The 12,438-nt window shown below is 30.9% G+C and overlaps 1 protein-coding gene and 1 pseudogene across 1 annotated transcript; both read right to left on the reverse strand.

Moving 5' to 3' along the window:
* The window catches only part of LOC117930615, a 33,785-nt pseudogene extending 29,222 nt beyond the window's left edge, over window positions 1–4,563 (reverse strand).
* A 2,159-nt stretch (window positions 4,564–6,722) lies between these two features.
* On the reverse strand, window positions 6,723–8,207 carry LOC117930616 (UPF0481 protein At3g47200-like). Its single transcript, XM_034851249.1, has one exon. It carries the CDS (start codon window positions 8,205–8,207, stop codon window positions 6,723–6,725), a length of 1,485 nt encoding a protein of 494 aa, XP_034707140.1.
* Between the last annotated feature and the right edge of the window lie 4,231 nt (window positions 8,208–12,438).

Consider the following 12,438-nt stretch of genomic DNA (forward strand, 5'->3'; position numbering starts at 1 on the left):
TATATTAAATAAAAATATATTATGCAACATAAAAAATTTAATAACCATATATCCAACATAAAAAACTTAGAAACTATATTTAACATGTATTTTAATTATCACTATGAGATTATGATAAATATCCATGACTTGTAAAATTTAAAATAATAATAATAGAATGAAATTTGACAACAACATATATAATTTAATAGATTATACAAAAAAAATGGAGGAAAATAAAATATTATTTTTTTAATCATAAAGAACAATAAAAGTAATTGTTTTTCAATAAAATAATAATTATTATTTTTTTCTCAAAAATATATCAAAAATCTTTTTAGCAGAAAATGATGTTAAATGATAAAAAATAAATAATAAATAAATAAGATATATTAAAAGTGAAGGTGACATGGAGGAGTAGTGGTTCTTTGTTTTTTTTCCATTAAAAAGATGTACCTTCTTTAGTGTTTTGTCTCATCAAAAAGGGTAATTATGAATCTCTTCTTATGAATATTATTCAAATATGCGTTGGAATAATTTTTTTTCTCATTGTACACTTGGAAGGTGAAAGTTGGAGTTCTTAAAAGCCTCGTATTTTTTTTATTAGTGTTTGAAAGCATGATTTTCCCTTAAAAATTCAAAAACTCTTATGTTTATGGTGCCTGGCTTTTACCAATCGTAAGTGCATAGGTACAAGCTTCAAGGAAGATGGGCACATCCCTCATGAAACTAACTCCTCCGTCAAAGCAAGCAGTCTTGTATTTGATTAAAGCTTTGTTGAATCATTGAATATCTCAAAGTTTGTTTCACCTCTCCATGTCTAAACAGGAAGTAAGGGGGAAGAAAAACAGGCTTTAATCACTGAGTGCTACAAGATGTATTTTAGTTTAAGATAAAAGATGAGTGGAATTAGGTTAATTTCATGCAAAATGTTGATTTCAATTTTGTTGTAATTTCAGTTTGGTGTTCATGAACCGAAGAAGATAATATTATTTATTGACTTCATTGTAATTTAGCTCTTGAGACAAATTAAATTCATTTCTCCACCTAAATTTTGGCTTGGAAGTTCTATCACTTTCACTGTAATTTTAGCTTAATTTTAATGTTGTGAAAATGGGTGAACTTTTGGTAATTTAAACTTAAGTGTAACTGCAGCTTTAGTCAATTGATTAGGCTAAAATTAAGCTTGATGTTTAACCAAGTATATATTGATTGCTTTATGTATGACCAAATCATGCGAAAAATGGTGAAGGTTGGGTGTGTCACCCGTCCACCCTTATGAATGGGACTGGTTCTGTGCAATGGCTACAATGCTTTCTTCTTCTTCTTCTTTTTTAGGTGATAATAGCATCAAAGCAAGTTTTTGTTAGATTTTCAAAGGCTTGTTCTCAATTGGATGTTATCTTGGGATGCCTACAAGTACAAAAAGTTTGAAGAGATTTACAGATCATGCCATAGTTCTGTATTGAAAAGAACTATGCTTTTATCTCTTTTAAATACTTGGACAGATTTTAAAGTTTTGATGCAAAATTTGATTCTTTTGGAAAATTTCTTTCTAGACATCTTTTCATCTGTTTTCAGGTGAAGTTGACCAAAGAATTGCATTTGGCCAATTGAGAAGATTTGCATGGAGGGAGTTACAGCTAGCTATAGACAATTTTAGTGAGAAAAATGTTCATGGACAGGGAGGCTTTGGAAAAGTTCATAAGGGAGTGGTTGCAAATAACACCAAAGTTGCTGTGAAACTAATATTGAAAACTAATATTGAGTGTTAAAAATGTTGAAAGCAAAGAGACTCCCTGGTCATTGATGGGAGGAAGAGCCTCTAACTTAAAGCATGTTAGAATTAATCACTGTACTTTCCTAGGCATTTTTTGAGGTACTCATCAAGTCTAGAGCAATCCTTGCTATATCAAGAGCTGTGTGGCACCAGATATGTGGAAGAAGGCCACCAATGGAAAATTTAATTTGCAGGCAACACAGTGGAGTAGTTGTCAATAGCATGCTAATTTGTTCCAATAGTTGGCTCCAATGAGGACATCCCCCATAATCTTGGCAGTATGAAGCAACTAGTGTTATACCATTCCATGTAGAATTGTTCAACATTCCTTGGAAATCTTGCATTTCTAGGTTCTGGACTTGACTTTTTGGAAGGTGTCATTCCTGAAAGCATTTGTAACTGCACTGGCTTGCTGATGCTGGGTATTGTTGACTACAATCACAATGGTGTCATCCCTTCTGACATAGGAAGATTATATAATTTTCAAATCTTCATAGGATACAGAAATAATTTGGTTGGTTCTATACCAGTTTCCACTAGCAAGTTGGGAGCTTTGTAAGTTCTAGACCTGAGTACGTTTATTTCTCCCTGGCAGACTGAAGGTGCTGGTGGGAATACTATTGCTAAACACCAAGCAACATTGTGATATATAATAATGGAAGTGTACAAATAATTAGGAACCTATTGTTCTGTCTTTTTTCTTTTCTCCTTTTCTTTTCCTTTTCTATTTTCTTTACTTTCTCTTGAGTACCTTGCCACTTAAAAATACTTTGTGCTATTGTAGGGGCTTACGTTCTAAAAGCATATGAAGATTGATGATCAGGTAGACCCTCTGACATTAAATTCTCTGTTCTGCATGCAACTTCTTTGTGCATTAATATTAGAATGGAAGGAATGAAGTGGAAAGGTGTTTGTGGAATGTGGGATTATGTATGATCTATGCATACCTTGACTGAAGGAGAAGTTTTTTCAACAGGGTGTTAAATCAATAAATCCTTTGCGATAGAAATGCTCAGTAGTTAGAGAAAAGTTACAACTGGTCATGTGCACAAAAGACTACAACCACACCAGTAAGGAGTGGCATTGTCGAAGTTGTAGTTAAAGGTGCTATTAGCATAAGGTTGAGGCTGAATAAGATGTTGACTGGGGCAATAGTGAAGGGCTTGATTTACAAATGGTCATGTGTTGTTGAGGCTATAAAGTTTCCAATAAAATCATAGAAAGGACTCAAATGTGATTTATGGTTAAGATGTGCAGGTGTCTTGGAATGATGTTTGGTATATGGCTGGATCTCTTAAGATGAGGTTCCAAAATTAGTTTATAATTCTGGTGAATGAGGAGGCATGTGTGGCAGACCATTCTGTACAGGAGGAGGATGCAGAGCTTCGGAATCCTAATTTTATTAGAGGCTTCCATGATTGGGAAGGAATTAAAAAAGTGTTGTCTCTGATGCATCACATTCCAACAGAAAATGTGTTTGGGCAGCCAGGATTAGATGATTTTCCAACACTTTTTGAATTGATTAACTGGATGGGTGCAGATCATCTATCAAACATTAAAATAATTGTCAAATATTTTGGTTTTTTCTATTCGGTCAAAAGTTTATAATAATTCATAAAAAAGTAAAAAAAAAAAAAAAAAAACAATTTAAAGTCTGAAATCAAATGCATAAGAACTAGTAGTATCAAAACAGCAACAATGAAAGCCATGAGAATCCATGGAGAGCTGAAATGGTCGTGAAGGGCTTCAGCTATCCAAGTATTCACTCTCTTGCCGTAGTGTTCCTGAATACGAGCTTTCACACCTTCATAAGCTTCGGTGTCTACCAAGTCATTGGCAATCTCGATGAAAATTTGGGCCACATCTTCATCGCTGCCAAGATAGTTGTAGAGAATGTGCTTAGATCTCAGCTCCTTGACATCCTCTGCATGATCAATGAGGTTGTCAAGGAAGCATCTATAAGAACTGACCGCATGGCCATCTGGGCCATCTGGACCATCTGGACACATTTCATAGGCTACCATGTTCAAGGACCTGGGCTTCGTGGAGCCATCAATGATTATTGGGGGAAGTTTCAGGTAACCATAGAAGAAGTTGGAATTGAAAGAAATGTCTGTCAAGGAACTCGTTCTACTCAGTTTGAGATGGATCCCGGTAGCTTTAAGCTCCTTGATGTGTCAAAAAGACAGCCGATTGCCCTGTTGTTTGCCTTTTTTCCATGGGCAACAGAACCTCTGAGCTTCTTGCTTGCTACTCTTTTTAGACCCGCCTAGGAGAGCACTTCGCAAGAGGTCGAGGAGATGAGAGGGCTCTTCCAGCTGTATTTCTGATGTCGACCCTTCTGGCCTTCCGGTGTCAATGACGAATTTTTTTATCATCTCTTGCATTGGTGAACCATCAATATTGAATTCTGCTTCCTCAAAAATCAACTTGAGGACTCCACAGGGAAGTTGGTTCTCAAGCAAGAACAAGTCCTGGTGCACAAAAGTAATCATATAATCTTTAACATTCAAACCATGCAACTTACTCTGATTTCTTCTCACTAGACAGTGAATGAAATATAGTAAAAAACACCCATCCAGAAGCATCATCCAGGCGAGTGCCTCATCATCATACTCGTTTGTACCACTCCAATCATAGCAGTTCCTCACTTCCTTGATTTTCCTTCCATTTTTTGTGTACAAAGCTTCGATGTCCTGGTTACTGTCATCCAGGAATGTTTTTGGCGCATAAGAGGCTTGATCATTTCCACTTGGTGAAGTTGGGGCTTGCCATGGTGGTAAGGACCGAATGATATTACCCATGGTTCATAGAATGATATTATTATTATCTATATATTAAAAATAAGAAAATTTAATTTAATTTAATTTAATTTTTAGAATTAATTTTATATATAATCAAGGTGTGACGGGATAGGACAAGACAATACCCGAACTTGCCCTAAACCTATCTCAAACTTTAAAAAATATCTCAAAACCGTTTATTTAAATTTCAAATCCGTCCCATTAAGGCTTGGACAGGGCGAGTACCCGAAAAAACATGTCTCATTACCATCCCTAACCATCATATCGATTGCCACCTATCACATTTAAAAATATTGTTCTTTTTCTTTCTTTCTTTTACCATTTCTTTTAATATGCTCATGTATTCTCTTATAAAACCTCTTTAATTTCAAATTTTTTCACTCTCTAATCTCTCCATATTTATTGATTTTAATTATTTTTTGGATATATTAAACTTAAAATAATAATATATAATAAATAGCTAATAATAAGAAATGAAATAAAAACATAAATATATAATGAACAAAAATGAAAATATTATCCCAAAAGTAATATACTTGATAATTTTAAATATTAATTATAATAATACATTTAATGGTTTAAGGTTTAAATTTAGAAAATTTATTTTATTATTTAGTTAGAGGTTTATGATATAAGATTTTTTATATTAATGTCAAATAAAATATTTATTTATTTTCTAAATCTTATTACATGTAAAAGTAAGACTATCTTTGTAATACTATTTTATTATTTTATTATTTTATTATTTTATTTTTATTTTTATTTTTTCAAATCAAATATTAGTAAGTGATGGTGCTTTTATTTTTTTTCTTATGGTTTTAACTTAATTTCTGGTTCTAACCTTTTGCTTTGTTAAAACCTTTAATTTTTTTATTAACATAAAATATAAAAGAAAATATATTTTTCATAAAAAAAATGTATTTAATATTTTACATTAATTTCCCCTTAATTAATTTTTCTTATATTTGTTAAACTACATACATCATTTTAAAAAATACAGACATTTTTAATAGGGACTATTGGAGCCTTGGTTGGCTATCAAATATATATATATATATATATATTTGTGAAGAATATTAATGTACACACTTTTTTTTTTTTTAAAGAATATATATATTTTTCTTAAATATTTACATGTGATTCCAAATCACATTTTAGGGTGGACGAATAGCTTAAATTCATCTTAAGGTTCCCCAAATGAATATTTAGACCCAAATAAGGCCTATGGGGTCTCAGTTGGCCTTCACAAAAACATATGTATTTTTGTGAGGAATATACATATTTTTCTTAAAGATGTACATGGGGTTCTAAATCACATTTTAGGGTAGAGAAATGACTCAAATCCATTCCAAAGATCCCCAAATGAATATTTAGATCCAAATAGGGTCTAATGGGGTCAAGGTTGGCCTCCAAAAAAGTGTATATATTTTTATGAAGAATATACATATTTTTCTTAAGGATAATGTGTGGGGATTGTAAATCACATTTCAAGGTAGGAAAATGCCTCAAATTCATTCCCAAGGTTCACAAAATGAATATTTAGACCAACATAAGGCCAAATGGAGTCCTAGTTGACCTCCAAATGAATGTACGTATTTTTATAAAGAAATGTCCTAGAGCCTTAAAGATATCCCAAGAAGATAAAAAATATCTTGAAGAGTTCTAGAGCACCCGAAGATTTCTTAAAGAAGTTGAAAATTTGAAAAAAAAAATCAATAAAGATCAAAAAACTTCATTAAAAAATGTAGTTTTTATTTATGAAATCTCTTTTGATCCAAAATTAAGTATTAAATTGCTTTTATAAATATATATATATATCAAAATTATGATTTTATATATCCATAATTTTCTTATTCAAAAAACAATTGTGTGTGCAATATTCAATCCCATCCACGGAATTACATACCGTTAACTGAAAATTTTCTATGTGGATATTTTGTCATCTATGATGCTGGTGTATGAAAAGAATACAAAGAAGGTAGCTGGAAATTGTGAGTTCAAAGAGATATTATAGATGATAGCAAACTCATGGGGAGGAAAAGACTAATAATATTGCATCCATGAAATCCAGTGATACAACAATCATACACACCAAACAAGAAAAAAACACATCACATTCATAATTAACCCATATATATATTACCATGACTCATTTGGATTTAGCGGGAAGAGCGAAGTAGGTCTGAAACCCGGTAAGAAGATTTACCGGGAAGAGCGTAGTAGGTCGAAACCCCAGTAAAAAGTAGTATCAAAACAGCAGCAATGAAAGCGATGATAGTCCATGGAGACCTGAAATGTTCGTGAAGGCCTTCAGCTATCCAAGTATTCACTCTCTTGTCGTAGTGTTTTTGAATACTAGTTTTCACTTCTTTATAAGCATTGGGATCTACCAAGTCATTGCCGATCTCGTTGAAAATTTTGGCCACATCTTCATCGCTGCCAAGACAGTTGTAGAGAATGTGCTTAGATCTCAGCTCCTTGACATCGTATGCATGATCAATGAGCTCGTAAAGGAAGCATACATAAGAAGTGACCGCATAGTCATCTGGGGCATCTGGACACATTTCATAGGCTACCATGTTCAAGAACTTGGGCTTCGTGGAGTCATCAACCATTATTGGGGGAAGTTTCAGGTAGCCATAGAAGAAGTAGGAATTGAAAGAAATGTCTGTCAAGCAACTCGTTGCACTCGGTTGGAGATGGATCCCGGCAGCTTTAAGCTCCTTGATGTGCCGAAAAGACGGCCAATTGCCTTGTTGCTTGCCTTTTTTCCATGGGCAACAGAACCCCCCATCTCTTCCTCGAGACGACGACGACGACTCTCCCTTGTTTTCAGCTTCCTGCTCTTGTTCCGGCTGACTCTCCAGTTCTTGCTTGCTAATCTTTTTATACCTGCCTAGGAGAGCACTTCGCAAAAGGTCGAGGAGATGAGAGGGCTCTTTGTTCTCCTCTTTCAGCTGTATTTCTGATGTCGACCAGTCTGGCCTTATGGTGTTAGTGACGAATTCTTTAATCGTCTCTTCCACTGGTAAACTTGTTCCCTCAAAAATCAACTTGAGGACTCCAAAAGGAAGTTGGTTCTCAAGCAGGAACAAGTCCAGCCCCACAAGACCTATTTGGTGTGCTCTAAGAACCTTACTCATATCGTCTGTCCTGCGGATGAATTGTAGTAAAAAACACCCATCCAGAAGCATCATCCAGGCGAGTGCCTCATCATCATACTCGGTTGTACTACTCCAATCATAGCACTTCTTCACTGCCTCGATATTACTTTCAATTTTTGTGTACAAAGCATCGATGTCCTGGTTACTATCAGCTAGGAATTTTTGGGCACATAGAGGCTTGATCATTTCCCCTGGGCGAAGGTGGGGATTGCCATGGTGGTAAGGACCCAATGAAATTACCCTCGGTTCATAGAATTTCTTGAAATCCTGGGTACCCCTCAGCATCTGAGGAACCTTTGGTATCCTTGGCCATTGACTTTGAGATTGAATCCTTTCTTTTGCTTTTTGGACTAACCGATTCCAATTTTTCACCCTAGGATTGATTTCAACAATGTCAATCCTATGCTGCTTAGGCTCGGGGCCAGTTTCGCCATTGTTCCTGCTTGGTTGACCGCCTTCTTTCTCTCCGATGTTCCTCATTTCTTGCAGGTTTCCCATGGAATTGGATCACCACTTTTTAAAATAACTAAAACACAATCTCAAAGCAACTCCCACCTATTCATACTTAATACTTAATAAAAATAAAATAATAAAAAATAAACAACTTCATAGTATTAAGTTATATTTAGAATTAAATTAAATTAAATTTTATTTAGATTTAAGTAAAAAAAACACAACGATAATAAACCTCAAATTAATATATTATTTAGGTTATATTTAGTTCCCAAAAAATTTGAAGAAAATTATGAAAAAAAGAAAATAAAAAAAAAGATAAAAAGAAAAATAATAAAAAAATAAAATTTTAAAAATTAAAATCAATAGTATATAATATCTTAAACTTTTTTTAATTATTTAACTCTTTTATATAAAGATTAATAATTTAAAAAATATACAAAAATTTTAATAATTTTATTTATATTCAGACTTTCTTTTGACATTTTTTTTTTTTTTTTTACAAAATCAAGTATAAAGAAATATATTTTTAGCATTTTCCTTTTTTTTTTTTAATGGTTTCCAGAACCAAACAGATTAGTTCACGGGAAAATGTGGGGATGGATTCCAGATGCAATTATTGTCCTTGCATGGAAAATGTTGAGATGTGCAGTTTAATTAAGTTGTCCCTCCAGGAATTGATAAGTAGCTGCAATAATTCAATGTGGGCCAAGAGCGTAGTACGGTAGTAGGTCTGACCCCAGTAAGAAATAGTATCAAAACAGCTGTAATGAAAGCCAGTCCATGGAGACCAGAAATGTTTCTGAATAAGAGCTTTCACATCTTCATAAAGCTCGGTCTACTGCCGATGACCATCCCCGTGATCATCCAAAATGAACGGTGAAAATTCATATATTTGTCAGTCTATTGCCATGATGTCACTGAACATTCACGTGTCAACGTTTTATTTAACCGGATGTAATTTTTGCAAAGCTAATAGAAAGTTTAAATTCTTGCCAAGTCACATTTTAAAATTAAGAATTTCAAAAATTAAATTTAAATTTAACTATTAAATTATTTGAGGTTGGGTTTTTGAAATTTGAATATTACATATATGGTACAAATTAATTTTATTATTATAAGGTAATGATCCGAAAAACTTGATGAAATTTGTATTATGTGGTATGGTTATAATAAATTTTTCAAAAGATGTATATTTAATTTAATTTAATATTATAACAAAACAATTTAATTTTTAATTATAATGGGAATTCAACCTTATAAATTATAAAAACATGAAACAAATTGAATAAAATGAAATTAAAATTAAATTATTATGTAAATTTAGGAATTTATATAAAAAGGTAAATTGATTAAATATGAATATTATCATTTAGTAGATTTAATTTTTAAAAGGTTGATTTAATTGAAGTATATTTAACAAAAGAAGTAAATTAAACTAATGTCATTTTGAAGGATTGAGAATCTTATTATTGTAAATTGAACGAAGCTTAATGGATTATTATATTATTCGCTAAAGTTGATATATTTGAAAAAATAAAAGCTTAAAATGGAAATATGGTAAAATATAGTTTTATTATGATATGAAATTTAGTTAAGTTAGTAAATGTATAGGAAAATGAGAGAAGGAGGAGGGGTGTTGGGGTGGCATATGAGAGTGGTGTGAAATCCTAAAAAAAAGAATGGGAAACGATAAAAATCAAATAAGGGAAATAATAATAAACAAAAAGAAAAAGTCTAGTGTTAGGAAAGAGAAAGAGAGGTGTAGAAAGAATTAAAAGGGGGAAAAAAAAAAGACACAGCGTTATCATAGATTTTCTGTTTGACGAAGCAAATAAATTTGATTTTTTTAAGTGAAATTTTAGGAGGATATTTTATTTTATGTGAAAAATAACATGAAGTCTAATTTCAAAATTAATTATTAGATTCTCGATTTTTGATAGAGTAGTTTGTTCCCCAAAACTTTCATATAATATGTTTTAATAGAAAATTTTGTGATTATTATTTTTGGATTTAGATTTACTTATTATGGTGTTATTTTGCAAGTGATTCTACTTGTAAGGGATTCTACGTGTATATTTATCATTTTAATTTTTTGCAATAATTGATTTTTAGTGGAAATTATGTTGGAGAAAAATTCAATTCATGTGAATGAAAGATAAATATTTGTGTGAAGTGTTAAAGTTATTTGGATTGTAAGTTAGGAAGATAAAATTGAAATTTATTAGTGACATCAATATTGAAAATAATGGAAATTATTTGTTTAAAATTTTAAATGTTGTTATATATTTAAAATAATTGTTTTATATTATTAGATATTATTATTGGACAATCGTATTATATTACACTCATTTTGCCTCCATGGTTATATGAAAAGAAAAGTAAAGAAATCGTTATATGAAATAGAAATGAGAATAAAAAGATCTTAAAAAAGGGTGGAAAAAAGTTTAAAAAAAAATGAAATGACTAAAGAGAATAAATTAAGAAACTTTAATATAAAAGATATAAAAGTTTACATCGAAAAAACTTCAAATGAAAAATGTGTTTGAGTATAGACACATATCTTTCTATGAAAATCCTAATATGATAGTTCATTGCTTGATTATATGTAATTATTTGTATCATGTTTATTTTAAAGAAAGATTTATATCAATTGATTGAATGACATCAACCATATGTTTGAATATATTAAATAATTTATTTACTTTGTATAAAAAAATTAGAAATATTTTATATAATATATATAATTGAAATAAAAAAAAAAAAGTTGTCATCTAGATTATTTAGAATTTAATTGGCAATGTTTAAAAAAAAAAATATGTGTTTGACAAAATCTCTCTAAGATGCTGACACGTCATCAATTTATATTCAATAACTCATCCTACCAAAAAATCTCTCTCCTGACTGGCCCCAATTTGTGTTCAAGTGATGAGATTGAAAGTGGACTACAAAACAGTTGTAATGAAAGCCATGATAGTCCATGGAGACCAGAAATGGTCCTGAAGGGCTCGAGCCATCCAAGCATTCACTCTCTTGTCGTAATGTTTCTGAATGGGAGCTTTCACATCTTCATAAAGTTCGGTCTACTGCCGATGACTATCCCTCGTGATCATCCAAAATGAATGGTGAAAATTCATATATTTGTTAGTCTAGCCATGATGTTACTAAACATTCACGTGTCAACGTTTTATTTAATCGGGTGTAATTTTTGCAAAGCTAATAGAAAGTTTAAATTCTTGCCAAGTCACATTTCGAAATAGGAATTTCAAAAATTAAATTTAAATTTAACTATTAAATTATTTGTGGTTGGATTTTTGAAATTCGAATATTACATGTATGGTAAAACTTAATTTTGTTATTATAAGGTAATGATCCGAAAACCTTTGGTAGAAATACTTGGTGAAATTTGTGTTACATTGTATGGTTATAATAAACTTTTCAAAAGATATTTAATTTAATTTAATATTATAGCAAAAAAATTTAATTTTTAATTATATTGGGAATTCAACCTTATAAATTATAAAAACATGAAACAAAATTGAATAAAATGAAATTAAAATTAAATTATGTTATGTAAATTTAGGAATTTATATAAAAAGGTAAATTGATTAAATATGAATATTATCATTTAGTAGATTTAATTTTAAAAGGTTGATTTAATTGAAGTATATTTAATAAAAGAAGTAAATTCAACTAATGTCATTTCGAAGGATTAAGAATCTTATTATTGTAAATTGAACGAAGGTTTGTGGATTATTATATTATTAGCTAAAGTTGATATATTTGAAAAAATAAAAGCTTAAAATGGGAATATGGTAAAATACAGTTTTATTATGATATGAAATTTAATTAAATTAGTAAATGTATAGGAAAATGAGGGAAGGAGGGGGGTGTTGGGGTGGCATATGAAAGTGGTGTGAAATCCTGAAAAAAGAATGAGAAACGATAAAAATCAACTGATGGAAATAATAATAATAAACAGAAAGAAAAAGTCTAGTCTTAGGAGAGAGAAAGAGAGGTGCAGAATGAATTAAAAGGGGAAAAAAAAAGACAGCGTTTAGTATCTTAGATCTTCGGAAGGTTGTTTGATGAAATAAATAAATTTGATTTTTTTGAGTGAAATTTTAGGAGGATATTTTATTTTATGTGAGAAATATCATGAAGTCTAATTTCAAAATTAATGATTAGATTCTCGATTTTTGGCAGAGTAATTTGTCCCCCAAAACTTTCATATAATATATTTTAATAAAAAAATTCG

Source organism: Vitis riparia, chromosome 14 (genome assembly GCF_004353265.1).
Source record: "Vitis riparia cultivar Riparia Gloire de Montpellier isolate 1030 chromosome 14, EGFV_Vit.rip_1.0, whole genome shotgun sequence".
Taxonomy (NCBI): domain Eukaryota; kingdom Viridiplantae; phylum Streptophyta; class Magnoliopsida; order Vitales; family Vitaceae; genus Vitis; species Vitis riparia.

What these genes read in the sequence shown, in the direction of transcription:
- LOC117930616 (XM_034851249.1), bottom strand. Translation starts at nt 8,207, where the DNA reads ATGAGGAACATCGGAGAGAAAGAAGGCGGTCAACCAAGCAGGAACAAT.